Source organism: Pristis pectinata, chromosome 32 (assembly GCF_009764475.1).
Source record: "Pristis pectinata isolate sPriPec2 chromosome 32, sPriPec2.1.pri, whole genome shotgun sequence".
Classification (NCBI taxonomy): Eukaryota; Metazoa; Chordata; class Chondrichthyes; order Rhinopristiformes; family Pristidae; genus Pristis; species Pristis pectinata.
The window spans coordinates 21,147,436-21,166,614 of record NC_067436.1 but is presented as its reverse complement, the minus strand read 5'-3'; the positions used below and the strand labels follow the sequence as shown (position 1 = coordinate 21,166,614).

General features: G+C 41.3%; 1 protein-coding gene across 7 annotated transcripts in view; it reads right to left on the bottom strand.

Annotated features, from left to right (window-relative positions):
* Nucleotides 1-19,179, bottom strand: part of tjp1a (tight junction protein 1a) — a 127,782-nt gene that overhangs the window by 32,440 nt on the left and 76,163 nt on the right. For 5 of the 7 annotated variants that reach the window (XM_052042449.1, XM_052042450.1, XM_052042453.1 and 2 more), the window contains exons 8-20: nt 18,822-18,969; nt 15,387-15,547; nt 14,810-14,915; nt 13,803-13,953; nt 13,287-13,395; nt 11,969-12,188; nt 11,447-11,631; nt 10,350-10,445; nt 7,594-7,676; nt 7,292-7,502; nt 5,921-6,021; nt 4,560-4,901; nt 1,084-1,353 (exon numbers count right to left, since the gene is read on the bottom strand). In XM_052042449.1, coding sequence (XP_051898409.1) covers nt 1,084-1,353; nt 4,560-4,901; nt 5,921-6,021; nt 7,292-7,502; nt 7,594-7,676; nt 10,350-10,445; nt 11,447-11,631; nt 11,969-12,188; nt 13,287-13,395; nt 13,803-13,953; nt 14,810-14,915; nt 15,387-15,547; nt 18,822-18,969 — 2,183 coding nt within the window. The remainder of the gene's footprint in view (nt 1-1,083; nt 1,354-4,559; nt 4,902-5,920; nt 6,022-7,291; nt 7,503-7,593; nt 7,677-10,349; nt 10,446-11,446; nt 11,632-11,968; nt 12,189-13,286; nt 13,396-13,802; nt 13,954-14,809; nt 14,916-15,386; nt 15,548-18,821; nt 18,970-19,179) is intronic. The other 2 variants (XM_052042455.1, XM_052042454.1) reach the window with 1 other exon arrangement.

The following is a 19,179-nucleotide window of genomic DNA, read 5'->3' as shown; positions in this document are numbered from 1 at the left end:
GCCTCAACTTTGATGCAGGTATGACGTAGGCCATGGCCTAGCAGTTTACGTTCCACAAAACAATGGCTGCACGTGTACTTTGTGTACCAGGAACTCCTTTCAACTACCACAATCTCACAATCATAGATCAAGAACTTTAAATGTATAATTTTAAACAGTGACTCGAAGTTATACAGTTGTAATGAGTTGTATTCATGCAATGATCTACAAAATATTCTTTCAAATCAAAGTAATGTCTGTGAATAGAACTGGATTATAAATGCAGTTGTTTCAGGACAATGCAACTTTCTCCCCACAGCACAGAATACTTAAAGCTTCGATATTAACAGAAGCAAAAAATAGAAAGATTATACTTGAATGCAATTCAGACCAAGTGCTGAACCTACACAACTCTAATTCAAGGCTACATTTTGAGATAGTCAGTTAACAGACCAAACACTCATTCAGAAATAGATCTGTGAGGATTAAGTGAAATAAATTGTCCAAAAACAATGCTGATGTCTTCAATGAGAGCAGGATCCCCTACAACCATGCCACAACAATGCTACTTGCAGTCCACAATCGGTACAGGTGCCAGCCCAGCAGAGAGTTTTGTAAGTGAAGCAAATAAGCAATCGCAGGGAAGGTGCACAAGCAGAACATTCAAGGTATAGGCCAAACCAACTATATCAGTGTTAAAACCCTGTTAAAATTTCTTAATCCACTGGAATATTGAGAGGCTGATGTTACTCTCAGTTGGATCAACTTTTATTAGGTTTTAAAATTTAATACTTTAGAAAGCACTTTGCTGTTAGAAAGGAAAACTTAGAATAGGCTTAATGTTAATCCAGTTAGTGCCTGTGTAATATTCATTAGAATCTCCATTGCATAGTAATTAAGCAGGTCAGTACCATCTTTTGAGCAGCTTGGGCACCACAAACTCCTCCTCTCCATCATAAAAGATTGTTACTTTGCTTACCACACACTTGGTCTGGCCTCTAACTTCAGCAATGTGATTAGCTCCAAAGCGAGAGCAGGTGGTTGAACATTAGCAAGCAGAAGATCTGTGCAGTAGGCATGCAAAGTGTTTGCAGCAAGTGGTACCTTTGTTGGTTCTGCAGTTCGAGCCGCTGTCGGTTCTGGATCTGTCAGCCCCTTAGGACTGACAGAATGAATGACACGAGAAGGCTCAGGACTGGGTTTGCTGTAGGAATCGATCTGGGGTTCAGGGCTGCTGTGGGGAGGAGATGCCATCTCCTCGAGTCTTACATTGTTTAGATCTACTGTGGTATTGACTGCAGAGGGCATAGTCACCACAGGAATAGATTCAAGCTGCTGGGATGAATTGAGTACTGCAGGAAGAATATCTGTTTTCTGTGAAACGTCCAAGATAAAATTAGATAGTTTAATTTAATTCGTGTTACCTGCAAGGTGCATCCTCAGGGGAAAGATTAACTACAGCACTGTTCTTAAATAATTCACACAATGCAAGTCAGATTTATCAAAATAATCTTAAAATTAAAATAGAAATTAATCTGCAACTGAAGTTAATAAAAAATTCACAAATTTACATCATCCAACTACTTAATCTGATAACATCTTTATAATTGTACCTTTTCATTCTTAACCACATTATAAAGTTATAATTACATTCCAATCAAAGATAAGGAAAACTATTAACACACCGGAGAAAAATGAAATTCCTCGTCTCTAGCATAACTGAGGTCAGAAGTATAGAATTTGTGGGAAATTAAACTTTGGACAAGTCTGTTAAGCTAGGGGTTTAACCACACAGGTGCACACGCACACACTGACAGCATATTGGCATGCATGCATGTGCACGCGCGCACACATGCAGATTTCAAGTTCTTAAACCGACTTGTCAAAGTTGTATCACTGACTTGTGAACACTGTTCCTGTCTCCATTGTTTGAGGACCACAAATGTCAGGATTGGATCCCACAATTAAGAGGAAAACTATCAGAATGCAGCAGCACATTTGTAGACTTGCATGCATAATATTTATCAATTCCAAGCAAACTCATCACCAAGCTCCAAGACCAGGACTCAACACCTCCCTCTGCAACTGGATCTTTGACTTCCTGACTATCAGACTGCAATCAGTAAGGACAGGCAGCAATACCTCCAGCACAATTATTCTCAACACTGGTGCCCCACAAGGCTGCGTCCTCAGCCCCCAACTCTACTCCTTATTCACTCATGTCTATGTAGCCAGATTCTGCACTAACTCCATCTACAAGTTTGCAGATGATACCACTGTAGTAGGCCGTATCTCAAATAACGATGAGTCAGAGTACAGGAAGGAGATAGAGAGCTTAGTGACATGGTGTCATAACAACAACCTTTCCCTCAATGTCAGCAAAACAAAGAGCTGGTCATTGACTTCAGGAAGGGGGGCAGTGCACACGCTCCTGTCTACATCAATGGTGCTAAGGGGAGAGGATTGAGAGGAATCAAAGTTCCTGGGAGTGAACATCAACAACCTGTCCTGGTCCAACTACGTAGACACCATGACCAAGAAAGCTCACCAGCACCTCTGCTTCCTCAGGAGGCTAAAGAAATCTGGCATGTCCCCTCTGACACTCACCAACTTTTATCTGGATGCATCACTCTTGGTACGGCAACTGCTCTGCCCAGGACCGCAAGAAACTGCACAGAGTTGTGGATACAGCTCAGCACATTACAGGAACCAGCTTCCCTTCCATGAACTCTGTCTATACTTCTCGCTGCCTCGGTAAAGCAGCCAACATAATCAAAGACCCCACCCACCCAGGACATTCTCTCTTCTCCCATCGGGCAGAAGATACAAAAGCCTGAAAGCACGTACCACCAGGCTCAAGGACAGCTTCTACCCCACTGTTAAAAGACTATTGAACTAGTACAATAAGATGGACTCTTGATCTCTACTTCATTATGACCTTGCACCTTATTGTCTACCTGCACTCTCTCTTGTAGCTGTGACATTTTACTCTGCATTCTGTTATTGCTTTACCTTGTACTACCTCAATGCATTGTGTAATGGATTGATCTGAATGAACGGAATGCAAGACTAGTTTTTCCACTGTGCCTCAGTACAAGTGACAATGAAACCAATTCCAGTTCCCTGAAGATCAGATTGTTGCCATCAATTACAACTACTGGAGGGAGTTCATCAATCAGTAAATGGAAGTTGCACATCTCTGCATCTACACACCACGGCCAGTCTCACCTCACTGGCAGTATATTATGGGCTGACAGAAAGCTTATTCTTTATTGACAGCAACACAAAGGATCAATTGGGTGCATGCCAGAACCTTATTTCACATCAAAAGATCTGTGCAGTACTGAATGGTTACATTCATTGTTACTAAACCAGCATACTGAGGACTGGACGTGTCCAAATCCCACCATGGCAGCCAGGGAATTTAAATTCATGCTTTATCATTTGCAACAAAACATCCTAACTCATATCTATGCTCCAACTTATGAAGGCAATATGCCATACTTCTTCTTTACCCATGCGGACACTTTCAAGGAACTTGGACCCCTTGGTCTCTGTTCATCAACATCCCTTAGTGCCCTAATCTTTACTGTATACGTTCCAGCCCTATACAACTTCTCAAAACGCATCACACATTTGTGGGGATTAAATTCCCTTGCCAATGTCCCCGCCCCCCCCCCCCCCAACTTTCCATCTGATTTGTATCGTGCTGTAGCTTTGCACAACCTTCCTCACTATCCACAAAGCCACTAATTTTCATGTCATCCACAACTTACCAATCATACCTCCTACTTCACAGCCAAGTTGTTAATATACATCACAAGCAGCAAAAACTCCTAGCACTGATCCCTGTGATACACCACGAGTCACAGGTTTCCAATCCTCCACTATCCTCTGTCTCCTATCACCAGCCTATTTTGGATCCAATTAGCCATCTTGCCTTGGATCCCATGTGCCTTAACCTTCTGGAACAACCTACCCTGCAGGACCTTGTTAAATGCCTTACGCAAGTCTTAAATAAAGGAACATTAGCTATCCTCCAGTATTCTGGCACCTCACCTGTGGTTAATGAGCATTCAAGACAGAAACTTAAGATTTTTTTTTAGATATTAAGGGATATGAAATAGCACAAGAAAACAGTGCCAAGGTCACTACTGATTTATACTGGCTGCTAGTCACTCCAACAGTACAAAAATACATTCTCCATTTGATTTTATCTTCTCACGACTCAACCCCAATCTTTCTTCCTCTTCTCCAATCCAACAACCCTCAACGAACATGAACAATACATGCCCGACTCCAGACTCCCATGCAAGCTCAATGCCTCACCACATAGTTCAGAATTCTCAGTGCAAATCTCCTTGCCTTCTCTGACTAAGCTATTGGTGCCCTCACTTGGCTTGGTGTCCATTTTCGCAACCTTGGGATGATTTTCTAGACTTAAGCTGCTCTTTAAATCAGGTTTTAAACTTTCCAAGATGTCCTATTCCAAACTATGTTCCTTAACATAGAATACTATACATTTAATAAATTTTTCATGAAATTTCAATCCTGCTGCTTTGGTCTCAGGCTGAACTCACCGGTTGATTAGGTAAAGGTTTATAGACAGAAGGATCTACTTTGTGCATTTGTGCCGGAAAAGATGGGAATGCTCGCGGCATAGATTCTGGATGCATCATGGAGGAATCTTCCCTTACTGGCTCCGAGGATCTAGTTATGGCAGATTCTGTGGGTCCAATATCATCATTGAGAGTCTCATCCAGTTCTTGGTCAGTGTAGGCACCACCTTCTGTGTCTGTATCATCATAATCTGAAGTGTGCCTACTGTCTGTGCTGTACATAGAGTACTCACTGCCTGGAGCCGAAAGGTATGACAAACGGTCATCATGCAAGTCCAGGTCATCATCTGCTGTACCATCAGCCTACACAAAAAATAAGCCAAAATCTGAGCGCACCATCAGGCAATTAAACTTCATGTCAGTTAAATGAAACATTTCAGGATTTATGAATCTGCTAGATTAACAAACTGAAGTGCTTTTTAACCAAATTTGTTGCTAACCTTTAACCCCTTCATTAACATAGAACACTACAGCACAGTACAGGCCCTTCAGCCCACAATGTTGTGCCAACATTTTATCCTGCTCTATCTAACCCTTCCCTCCCACATAGCCCCCCCCATTTCTCTATCATTCATGCGTCTATCTAAGAGTCTTTTAAATGTCCCTAATGTATCTGCCCCCACAACCTCTGCTGGCAGTGCATTCCACACACCCACCACTTTGTGTAAAAGACATCCCCCTTATACCTCCCTCCAATCACCTTAAAATTATGTCCCCTTGTGTTAGCCATTGTTGCCCTGGGAAAAGCCCATTGCTTTTCTTCTAGTTTATGAACTTTATTAGGATCAGGAGACAGAGAAATGCAATGATCAAGTACAATGTTCAAGAGGTTAATCTTCACAAAGCAAATTCCATAAATGGACACTGGGCAGTCATCAGGCATAGGACCCCTGGCTGATTTAGTCCTTGCTATGTTCAAATTTGGGTTCTGACTGGAATGGCTTCATTTTTACTCTGTCCTTCTAAATGATACGAATAAGAGGATTTCTGCAGCTACTTACACTTTTAGAATATTTCAGAATCTCAAATTCACACATTTCAATCACTAAAAGACCAAGGGTTTGATCAATTTCATTACATGTTTCTCTAGAGACAACAGATGCAGATTATCACAAACGTTTGTTTTGCAATGAATAAGGAATATTGAAGGATGAACTTCCCTACATTAACAGGCAATCCACATTACCCAAACTGCTTTGCAAACTGTTAATGCAGGAGCTCGGCAGGCACAAGTTCCTGCTTGGTGGGAAGGAGGAAAAAAAAGGGACATTTTAAAAAGCATAACAGTGTACACAATTTTGACTCAAATGAAATTTTCATACCTTTCCCTCTGATACCCAAACTAACTGGTTCTGTTGCTGCTGGACAGATTCTTTCAATGCCCCATACCAGCCATCATTCATTGAATTTAAATTGATGTTAGCTGTAAAAGAAGTCAAGAAAACTGTTACAATGTGTTTCTTTTTCCCCAAAAACCCTTTGTGCTCTAAAAGAAAGAATGCCCAGACACTTCCTACACACTGAACCAGAGTTTGTGTGCAAAGAATCGTGGATGCCATGGCATGAAGATGAACAGTGAACTGCTCCTGCTGCAACGTACACTCAGCATGTCCTTCTGATCTTTCCAAAATCAGCAGGAAATACCAGTGAAAGAGTACCACATCTAAACAAATTCACTGAATGATCAAATTCTGAAGAATAAATGGATATAGGAACAATGCACAATTTCACCCCAGCACTTTTAAAAGTTGAACAACAGACCATTGATAACTTTTTTTAAAAAAAGTTTGAACTATAGCACTCTGGGATCCTGACTAACCCAGAATCCTACAACACAACTGTAAAAACACAAACACAAGCTCATAATTATTCTGGGGATCAAACAACCTTGGCTAAAGTGAAACAAAAAGGAACAATGCTAACACACAAACAGCACCGACAAAGATCTACTTCATTTGGCGTACGAGGTAATGCAGTGATGATGCATCACAACCCACATCTGTTCTGAGTAGCTTGATTTTATTTTGGGTATCTGGACCCAGTCTGTTCATTGCCTCTCCCTATTTCTCATCTCAAAACACATGCTCATTTTAACATGCATACTGAGCACATCCAACACCACCTCATCACCACTTCTCGATACCTCTTGCCATCGTCACGTCTATCCACATTCAGTTTTAGATGAGCAAAAATTAGCTGCAATTACCAAAAAGTAAAGCCATAGTTTTGCCCACAAACTTTACCTTATTCTTGGCAATTTCCTGACACTCAGACTATTTATATTTGTCACATTCTATTTAACCACAAGTTTCATAAATCATTTCTTCACTATCACCAACCATCTCCTCTGTAACGTCACCCATCTCTCACCTGCGTTAACAAATGTTGCAGAGAAACCATTATCCACATCTCTGACACCTCCAGACAGCCTCCCACTCCACATTCTCCATGAACCAGAGCTTACCCAAAATTTTCAGCTCAAGTTCTAAATTACACCAAGTCTCATTCTTATGCTTGCTGACCAAGAACTTCTCAACTTGCAAACTATTCATGTCAGGTCTTTTACAATATTAACTTTGTCTAAAGGTAGCCTCAATACCTTGGAATAATATACACAAAATATCGACATTACTTGTGCCATGTTCAAATTTACAGGCAAGCCATACTTGTCAGGATTGGTAATATATACTCACACGTGAACAGATGATGATTGTTCTTACGCAGTTTCATGGCACGCTCAAACAACTTCCTCGCACTTTTTCGAGACTCAGGGCAGAGTCTTTGCCGCATTGTTTTAACGCCTTGCTTGGAATCCGGGTTTAGAAAGATTACAATTGGGTACCACTGTGCATAATTCAACCGATCCACTGCATTTGGAGTAATGTCTAACACTGCATGCTTATCCTAAAATGGCAGAAAGGCAGTTGGAAATATGTAATTGACTTCAGACTCAATCACAAATTGCTCCATCAGTAGAGACAGAAAGAAGCCTTACTCGGTCAATGACTTGTTTGATTGTGTGTAGTCGGATAATACCAGAACTGCGTTGATCAGTGCCGGCATCTCTGGGCTCACTCCCTGGGACAGAAGAAAACAGTAGCTAAACATTTAAAGCAAAGACTAAATTATGTCTCATCACTAATTAATTCACCATTTCTTCGCTCTTTGAATACTGTTTGCTTAATCATGAGCATCAACAAACAGTAATTGAGTAAATTCAAAGTCCATCGGTGCAAGGGCATGCTCTGCAGGGGGACTGATTGGTTACAGCTCCCCCACCACCCTCCTGCCCAGCTAGGTCACAGCTCCCCCACCATATTCCACCCCCAACCCCTCCCCAGGGGAGTCACAGCTCCTCCCACCTGGGTGACAGGTCCCCTGCTCCCAACCTCCCCAGCCAGGCCACAGCTCCCCCAGACCACAACCCCACCCCTAGCCAGCTCTCACATACCCATCACAACCCTCACCTAGCTGGTCACAGCTGTCTCCAATCATGCCCACCCCTGCACCTTCCAGCCAGAACTCATTCAGTCCCCTATATCTGTACCCCCACCCCCCAACACTCCCCACATCATCTTCCTTAACCACGAGACAGCTCTTCAACAGGAACTCATTTCCACTCCCATGACACATGTATTATCCCTCTGTCACAGACCAATCACACCATTGCCCCCTAACCTCAATATAGCTTTCCCGTCCATCCTCCTCCCAGGCACAGCTCTCCACAAATGATTCACAAAACACACTTATTCACAGAGCAAATTATTTGAATTCTCATTTATTCAACTCCTATGTGAAAATGTGGGCTGATTTTGGTTTAAGAAATGCATGTTGGGAACACAAAGTTAAAGCACCAAGAGTTTCCAGGCGAGGATTCAAGTCTTTGATTTGAAACGTTAACTCTCTTTCCACGGATACTGCCTAACCAGCTGAGCGTTTCCAGCATTTCCTGGTTTTATACACTTTTATGAGTTCAGTTCACTCTGAAGTGAATCTGCAGAATATTGTGTTGTCAAATTTCACCCAAATGGAATGAGAGGATGATCTGATAAGGCAGGGTCCTGATCTTAAATGCATATTTTAAAGGATTCACAATTAGCTTGATGATAGGAGGCAGAGGGTGATGGAGGATGTTTTTCTGACTGGACGTCTGTGACTAGTGGTGTATTACAGGGATCAGTGCTGGGACCTTTGCTGTTTGTGATATACGGTATCTTAACTTGGGTGTTGAATGTAGAAGGTATGATTAGTAAGTCTGTGGATGGCATGAAAATTGGTGCTGTTATGGACAGCAAGGTAGGTTGCCCAAGGCTACAGCAGGGTACAAATCATATGGAAAATTGGATTGAGCATTGGCAGATAGAACCTAATCTTGATAAGTGCAAGGTAATACATTTTGGGAAGTCAGATAAGGGTAGGACATGTGCAGTAAATGGTGGGGCATTAAGGAATGTTGATGAACAGAGAGACCTAGGGGTCAAAGTGGCAGCACAAGTGGATAGGGTGGTGAAGGTGGTATATGGAATGCTTGTCTTTGCGGAATACAAGTTAGGATAATATGCTGCAACTTTACAAAACACCAGTCACGTCACACTTGGAGTATTGTGTGCCGTTCTTGTCGCCACACTATAGGAAGGATGTGGTTGCACTGGAGAGTGCAGAGGAGATTCACCAGGATGTTGCCCAGACTGAAGGACTTTAGTTACGAAGAGAGATTGGGTAGGCTGGTCTTGTTTTCTCCAGAACAAGAGAGGCTGAGGAATAACCTGATAGAAGTAAGAAAGATTATGAGAGGCTGTGAGAGGGTTGATAGAATGCTTTTCCCCATTGTAGGGATATCAAAAGCAAGAGGACACAAGTTTAAAGTGAGGAAAGAGGTTTAAAGGAGATTTGAAAGTTATTTTTAAAAAAAAAGAGGAATTCACTGCCAGAGAATGTGGTGGAATCAGATTTAATCTCTACGTTTATGAGACATTTAGAAAGACACTTAAGTAGGCAAGGCAGAAGGGGGATGGAGATAAAGACGATTAGTGTTAATGGGCAAAATGTTGGCACAGACACCATGGGCTGTGCTGTACAACTGATTTTACTGCTGACACGGCAGAAATGTGTGCAGCTCATGCACTGTGACATTAGTTGTGGCTCTGCAGTGACTATGACTCTCCCTGTTATAGGAAAGATATGGTTAAACTGGAAAGAGTGCAGAAAAGTTTACAAGGATGTTGCCAGGACTAGAGGGCCTGAGTTATAGGGAGAGGTTGGCCAGGCTAGGTCTTTACTCCTTGGGGTGTAGGAGAATGAGGTTTATGAAATCATGAGGGGCATAGATAAGGTGGACGGTAAGTTTTCTCCCCCCCAGGGTCAGGAGCCCAAAATGAGGGGGCATTGATTTAGGGTGAGGGGAAAGATTTAAAAGGGACCCAAGGGGCAAATTTTTCCACCCAGGGGTGGTGAGTATATGGAATGAGCTGCCAGAGGAAGTGGTTGAGGCAGGTACAATAGTATCATTTAAGCAGCACTTGGGTAGGTACATGGAGGGGCGGGCTGAGAGGGATATGGGCCGAACGCAGGAAATTGGAAGTAGATGGGTGGACACCATGGTCAGCATGGACTGGTTGGGCCAAAGAGCCTCTATCTGTGCTGTACTGCCCTATGACTCTGTGACATCGAGTCACAGCAACTGTACCTTATGAACAGTCTTCCATCTTGAATCATGACCCAGAAACATAGCTGAAGAAAATAAAAACTTACTTGCAATTTCGTACAAATCTGGCTCCTCTCTGGCAAGCTTCTCTCGAGCAATATCAGCAAGGGGTCCAAAGATGACCACTGGCCTCAGGAACCCAGCTTTAAAAAGACAATGCAAAACAGTTAATTACAGTACACTGTACAGATAAATTTTTAAAAAATCATGCACACTTCATTTTAACACCCTTTCAGATCAGTTTAGAGAATTCAGGCCAAGGGCCATATCCTGTGCACAAAGGATGAAGTGATAGCATGAGAAGGAATTATGGGGCTAATCCAATCCATAGACACATCACCAACAAGTCCAAGGGCAATTGGCCAAAATTAAACCAAAGGTGTGCAGATACAAGATCATGTCAGGATTTATTTTGGCACAGTGTTGCACTGACTCCAGACTAAGGAGGCCTTCAAGTATATTCGTTTAAATAATTTTGTCAGTAGTTTATGTATATATATTACTGGCATGATGACAGCTATGAACTCTTGGCCTACTGTCTCTGGCTGGGTGACAGGAAGGGTCTGATTCTATGCACACAGGCTGGATGACCGGCAGGGTCCTAGTGCCAGCATCCAGGCTCTGTCACTGCAAAAACTTAGACCAGCTACTCCTCCCAAATCTGAGTGTACATAGGGTAAGGTATTGAAAAACATTTTTAAAAATCCCCATTCAAATAAATAACTTAACATAATGTTAACTGAAAAACAACTTCAACTCTTCATGGGGTCAGGAAGCTTGTTGCAAGTAAAGATCAATTGCAACCGACCTTCCACAATTAAGTTTACAAAGATGTGCCTGCACAGCTGATACTACCCTCAGCCACCCACACCTGTGCTGGACACTTATTCCAGTAAAGTCAATACCAGTGCTAATACCTCAAAACATTTGTGTTCCACGATGCTTTAGACGGATACTTGCTCCACTCCCTAGAGCACCACCTATATGTTATTTACACTTATCATGGATTGACGCCATTTCACAACCAGTTATACAAATGATCTTTCCAAAGAAAATTGTGAAGCATTCTGAATTCTGAAGTAGAATGTTACCACTGAGAACAAGTGATGGACAGGGAAGGAGTATCATCCATTTTCATCAATACCTTCACGAAGCACAACCCTCTCATAAGCTGGAAACTTGGTGTGAACTGGTTGAGCAGAAAGGTCTTCCCTGCTTTTCCTCAGATTTCTCTTTGAGCTACGAAGTCCACGGAAGCGCCAGAAGTCAGCCCGATCGCCACCAGCAGTTTTGGGAAGTGTGTACTGCACACTGGACAACTGCTCAGCTCTGATAACAACACAGACATTTCAACACTAACCAGTGACCAAATTAAGGAACTAAGCTGTATTTTTCCTTAACTACCTTTTCCAAAAGTTAAGATTTCCATAAAACAGTTTTCTAATATTCTGTAATGGTTTCATGAGAATCAGATATAAAGCGTGGTGCTGGAATGCCATCTCTCAACAGCTGTACTTTCAACTTAGTTTGAGCAGTGGCTCCTATTTAAACCTTTTACCAAAGTGTTATAACAGTGTTAGTTTGAGCAACAATTTCCTAAACATACAGAACCAATCACAGAATTCTAAAGGAGAAACACAACTGAGTGGAAGTTCTCATCACCCACCTGTTTTTGTTCGGAATGATACCCCTCTCCACCTCCTTATGATTTTTGCCAATTCGAATGGCGAGCCAGGAGCCCAGCTTCCCATTATAGAGTGTGTCCACTACCCGGAACACCTCACCTCGGTTAAAGCTCAAGCCATACGGAGATTCCTTTTCATAGTCAAAGTGAGTCCGGATATAGAAAGAATCACCCACATCAGATTCCACAATACGTCGATAGACTAGAACAGGAAATATTTTATGATGAATATAATGGACTGTGCTGCATTAAAGGACTAGATTGCAAATATCAACAATAATAGAAATTATAGTTCATTCAGACCCTCCATCTTGCCAACATGTTTATCAAAATTATGGTTTCTATTCATCATCTGCAGGAATAAAAACAGAAAATGCTGGAAATACTGTGGAGAGAGAGAAAATTAATGCTTCATATCTATAGCTTTTGTCAAAAATAGAAAATGTTTATCGTTTTCCTCTCTCCACAGATGTTGACCAATGTTCTGAGTAGTTCCAGCTATTACAGATTAGGTTACTATTTGGTGAATGTCCCTTTAAGACATAGTAGTGTGTGTGGCATCATTATGACAACAGCAGAAGATAATGACAGACTGATGTTTTGGTTCAGTCAGAAAAGAGAGAGGGGAAGAGACAGACACTGCCTGCTGGCCTCTGTATCGATGGATGATAAACAATAACTGTGTCGGTCACTACAATCCACGTATGGATTTTTGGAATAATCCAGTGGAGTCCACTTTGTCATTAACCTGTAGAAGGAAACAGGTATTTCTGTGGATGGCCACGTCTCGAATGCCTTTCGGGGTGGCAGGTACTTTGGAACAAAGCAGTGGAGATCAGTGACCGAGGTGTCGTATGGGTTCCATCGTGGAACATTTGGATTTCGTAATTTCTCTCTATTCTCTCTCTACATTTCCTCTTGAGTCAACGGTGGTTTTGCAAAAGCCTTTGCTCACGTTTCACCTTATGGCTTGCTGAACTGAACTTTGAGAACTATTCCTGGACTTGGAGTTTGGGAATTTGCCACACACACACACACGACGAGTTTAGTTTTTGGGGTTAATGTTTACTATCTAACATTTTTTTTCCCTTTCTTATCATTAGTTATTAATAAAATAGTTTCTAACACTTATACATGACTCGGTGTGTTTCTTTTGTTGCTGGTACGTAACACAGCTTTTTCATATTTTCACCAGGGTTCTTTTTCTAAACATCTGCAAGACCCTTTCAACAAGTGGTTACATCTCTGGATAGTGAACCATTTTAGTACTTTTGCTTATAGCTATAGGGAAGCAACTCACCATCTTTCTTCTGCTGTGCCAGGATGGTAACCTCCTCGCCTTTTGGAAGGTCAAGCAGAAATAGTACTGCCTCCTCCCGTATGATATTTGCAAAATCCACATTATTCACCTGTGGTGAGAGATGTTAGTTACACAGTAACACGTGCTAAGACTAGCCCCACTCCCAACAGATTTTGGCATTCCATTTTGCAAAGCTTGGATGTATCAGCACCCTTCAATGAGATTTCACAATTCCACCAATTAGAGTTTCTGTTCCTATTCTGAGTAATAGATAATTGAAAATGTTGCATTTCTGACTTTAAAAAAATGTAAGGTTTAAGCTACAGTTTTCATAGTTTTTCTTTTACCTCACTGAAGGGTGTAGCTGCTGGCTTTTGACAAGATATCAGAAAATACTCCAGCTAATCAAAATTTATGCTGATGAAACACCGTATTCTTGAAGTACAGAAATTAATTTGTGTTGGGTCTTAGTTAAACAGTCAATCAAATTAATTCATTGACAATATTTTGCCTCACCCTGAGGATCTGATCTCCTTCCTCGAGACCTTCTTTGGCTGCAGGACTATCTTCCAATACTCCAGCAACAAATATTCCCACATCATTCCCACCTGCCAGCCGGAGTCCGACACTTTCACCCTTCTTAAACTTAACAAGCTTCATAGTTGGCCTGAAAAAGATTACTTAAAATGAAACCATCATTGAAGTTAACTCTCCACCCATAAAATACACACATTTGTTTACAGAAATTGTAGTGACCTGTGTGGACTTTCACTAAATTCACTCCTTTCCAAAAATGGAATAATTAACCATCAACGTCCTCACATAACTAGATGTTCCTCTCCAAGTTCACCTGGAGAATGCGATATTCAAAATCCTGTCATCATTTTGTGCCCTGAACTGTGTACAAGATATCTTCATCCAATGAATTCAGATCAATTTCAGACAATTTTCCAATATTTTTCTGTCCAAATAACAGGCGGAGAAACCTAATACATGCTTTGAAGTTAAGTTTACAGCTTTTCTTCCAAAAGTCCTTTCTACATTTACATTCCATTTTCTACAGCACATATACAGACTGTTCACTCACTTGCCCTGTGTCTTTGTTAATGCCTCACACACGCATATCCCCACACGTTCCTGCATACCTCCCCTATGCAGATCAAGCCTTCCCTTAAATAAATCAATGCCGCTTACTTCAACAATGCATCCAGCTGAAGGTGGACACAATTAACTCCTGCATGGAAATCTGTCTTGGTCTCTTTCATTCTAAATGAATGCCAATGTTGGAATAAGTGCACGCCCCAAATTTTCATTTCCAATACTTACCCAGTTAACAAATTCACGCTATTGACACATTTTTGATATGTGAAAATCCCAGATTCAATCACCCACAGAACATTACATAAAAGCTCCATTCTAAAAAGCTAACACACTGGGGAAGTATGAACAGGATTCAAATCACAGCCAATGGAGTCAACATGAGTAGTAGTACATTGCAGATCAATGCATCTTAGCTGAATTACCTCAACATTCCATCGTCATGTGTCGAGTTTGGAATTGGTGCATCAGATGGACTGACTGGCAAATCTACATCAGGCTGGCCAGGCTGAGCATACACTGGCTTTGGCTCTGCAGACATAGGTCAAGTTAGATGCCATTTGGAAAGTAGTTTCTCCAATATAAATAAGTCTCTCATTCTGTGGTTTAATAGGTTAATCAATCGCATTCCCATTTTAAAAGGTGAGCAACTAAAAATGTTGTGTGAATTTAGAAACATGCAGTGTATGTCTCTCAATATGTATCTAATGCTTAAGAAATATAACTTTATAACAGCAAAGATTTAACACTCGTGCCAGATACCAGAATAAACAGGCCAGAGTCATAGAAATTCACAGTACAGAAAAAGGCCCTTTGGTTCACTGAGTCTGAGCCAACTAGTCACTACTCATTTACACTAATCCAACATTAATCCCCTTTTTCAGTTTTAGTTATGTAGTTTGATTAGTTATACCCATTGAACTCTCTAACGGAATCCATCCCAACTACTTGCCCTTGAAAAAGTAACACTCCTTTCAAAAACAATAATTGTTCTCAGCAGACCTGGCAATGGAGGAGCTTGTTTCTCTGTTCTCTCATCAGTAACTGTAGCGACTGGTTCTTCAACACCTTTAACTACAAAAGCCTCTTCAGTGTTCTTCACTGGTGTTGAGACTGCTCCTGGTTTGGGTCCTCTGTTCACATCATCTTCACGGGACCTTTGACTAAGAAAATAAATACAAAATCTGCCTTCAGTAGTCTACTTTTTCTTTGCTTCCGCAGCAAAACCCCACCACTGCTCTCACTAACCACATGCGTTAAGTTACTGGACTGAATAGTGTGCACTCAGTGAATACAAACCTCCAGCAAAGGCACAATGATTAAATTAGTCACACACAAAAATACCTTGCAGTGCAATACTTGAAGCATAGCCACTGCTCTAATTTAGAGAAATGTGACAGGTGACCTATGTTCAGCAAGATCCAACATAGTACAGAGGAAATTTACCACAATGATGCCTAGATTAGATGGCTTTATATATGGGGAGAGATTGGATAGGCTGGACTTGTTTTTTCCTGGAGCAAAGGAGGCTGGGGAGGGTGACCTGAAGTATACAAGATGATAGGCATGGATTGTCAAAGTCGTTTTGCCATGGTAGGTATCAGAAACAAGAGAGCGTAGGTTTAGGGTGAGAGGCAGAAGTTTTAAAGGAGGTCCAAGGGAGTGATAAGTTGAACATGCTGCCAGAGGTTGAATAAAATACAATTAAGACGTCTAATTATGGCACATAGTGTGACGCATACATAGGTATGGCATAGAAGGAAACAGTCATAATGTGGCAAATAGGCCACCAACGAATGGTGGTCTGAACCCCAATGTCCACAGGTCAAATTAATCCCACACTCACTTTGCAGCATCTGCAGTTTTTTGATTTCCAATTAGTGACAATGAAACCACACCAAATACAAAATAGTTCATATTACAGAAGAACCTAATAGGAGGCAAGGTTTAAATGATTTGGACAACTTTACTTTGAATGAACAGAAAGCAAGGACAAATGAAGGCATTGCCATTTCCCCAAGATGCAAGGTTAATTTAGCTTTGTCAATGCAACAGTGTGCACGCCAGGAAATAACACTTGCCAGAAATATTTAGTGCTTTTGAATCCGTAGCTTCTGAAAAGGGACTTTAATGTTGCCAAGCCAACAAGAACTACACATCAGATGAACGACACATTTAAACATCAGAACTGCAATGAGAAAGCCTTTTTCCTGCAGTCTCAGTGACATTTCCTACCACAAGGGGGAGCTACTCATTCAAACCCCAATGTCCACAGGTCAAGTTAACAGGAACTTTCATGGAGAACTTCCAACTTTGAAAAAATAAATTGGATTTTAATTTTTAAAAGTAGTCTGTTACTTTAATTTTCCTCCTTAAATGGCAGAAATATTACAGCTGGTTTATGTCCTTGACCTGGAGAATCAGTTTGATTCTGATCAGTGGGCAGGAAGTGCGGTGAAGCAGCTCGTGCACGGTTAGGGAAGGGAGGCAAGGCACTGTCAGGAGATAACCCAATTCCCCAGTATATGAAAACTGAGTATTGGCAGCAGCATAGGAGCAGATCCCATCCTGATTCAGTAAGTTCAGAAGTGGGGAAATGCAGTAATATTTAAAAAGTCATCCACACCCAAACAAGTTATTTCAGAAATTTGTACAGCCTTAGAACTACAAGAAAGCCCACACGCCTTGGAAGGGGAAGCTCAAACAAAGGTTGGACACATGGAATCACAATAAGCAACAAAATGGATTCAGAAACAAATTGCCAATCACTACATGAGAGACATGCTTGTTGAAAACTAGCAACACAAACAGCAAATACCTAGGGAACAACTTAACTCCTGGACTAATGTCCCTTTTACAGGTAGCAGCTCAATCACTATCCTCTGCTGGCTTACATGGTTTGACACCACGATACACATAGGGCAAAACAATCACATCAGTCTGACTATTGTCAGACACTGCACATATTTATGTTCAACTTCTGTATTCTTAAATATTAGGCAGAAGAATACCAACAAGCACAATTTCACATAACAGCACTTTCAGAATACTCTTGTATCTTGGAGACATGAGACTCCAGCTGCTGGAATCTGGAGCAAAAAAAAAACAAACAGCTGGAAGAACTGAGTCGAGCAGCATCTGTGGGGGCAAAGGAATTGATGTTTCAGGTCAAGACCAGGCTCCTGATGCAGGGTCTCAACCTGAATCGTCAACAATTCTTTACCCTCACTGCCTGACCAAACAAGTTTCTCCAGCTGTGTTTTTAACACTTGTATCTTGCCTAGATGCAGAATGAACAGAAAACGGCATTCACCAACTTACAGAGTCCTGAAATACCAGCAGAACTACATTCTTCAACCTCCTCTCAAACTATAGTCAACTCAGTTTCAGTTATCCTTTATACACTAATGTCATCCTGAGCAACTGAGCCAAAAATAAAGCATTTCCCATGCTCAAGGCACAGAACTTACAGCCCAACAGCTCTTGTCCTGAACAAAGGCAGGAAACTGAGGCACAAGGTTTAAAAATTAACCTTTTGTACACAGTGAAAAGCATGAATTCACACATCAGCGTGAAAAATCTGCAGGACTCTAAATGCAACAGTACATCTGTAGGCAGCACATGTCAATCCTGTAGAGCAGGACTCACTACTGGAGTCAGACAGCAAAACAAGTCAGCTGCTGAATTTTAGAAACTTTAACAATTAACAGATTTTCCAGTAGAATGAGATTTAAGGAATTTGAGAAGTGTGAGATGAAGGCAAATACAGGAAAACTGGATAGTAAACTTCCTACCGTCTCTGTAGGAAGCTGAGAAGTTACACCTAGCTGCCTCTTATCCACTATCCACTAACCCAAATTTTTTTCAAAGATGAATACTCATGTATTCAAAATACACAGTAAAATTCTGTTCTCCTTCTATATATTGTCTAAGGGAAAATGATCTTAAAGTATTCACCATTTTGGATCATGGAACCTAAGCCATTGTCAATGTTTCCCAATACTCCAGCACAAATTACTGAAGTGATAGCCGGCTCCGCCACCATACCATATGCAGATCTCAAACCTAATGAAAAATCTGATGTCATTTTGCCCATTTGCAGTATAAGTGGCACCCAGTTAGACAAAGGGAGGAATGTCAGGGCAGTGCTCTGATGCAAAGGATTATAGCGGCTGTTTCCAGACTAGGCTGCATAGGCACAAGGGGCTTCAGCATCTTCTGCATTGAAATTTGTATGATTGAATGTCAGAATATTTTTCCTGTTAGGCTGTCAAATAATCAAAAGTAAACCAAAATGATCAACATCCCTCATGTACAAGAGATTACGAGGTCATACAACTCAATTTTCCAAAAATAATGCAATCTACAAAAGTTCCAAGAGTCTGAGTTCAGTACAACCTTTGACAACACAAGCCCAGAGCAAAGGCTATGGTCTACCTTCCATTGCTGATCGGCTGTGGAGAATGGTGTGATTGGTCAGACCAGTCGGATCGCTTGTCAGGTGATCGAGAACGGCTGCGCAGTCGTGGCCTCTCATTTGAATGGTTGGAATGATCAGACACCAGTGAATGGATCTCTGAAATATCTAACAAAATTCACCAGTTCTTGTGCTGTTATTCAAAACAAAACTCAAAATGCAAAAAACAAATGAACCTCCATTGATTTACAATTAGTCTGCAGCCAGTGTTGTGTGGGACAGTATCACATGGTGCACACAGGAATTGTTAAAGTCCTTCAGTGAACCTATTTAATAGTGTGTCCATCTAAGACTGGCTTATCACAAACTGACTGAAGT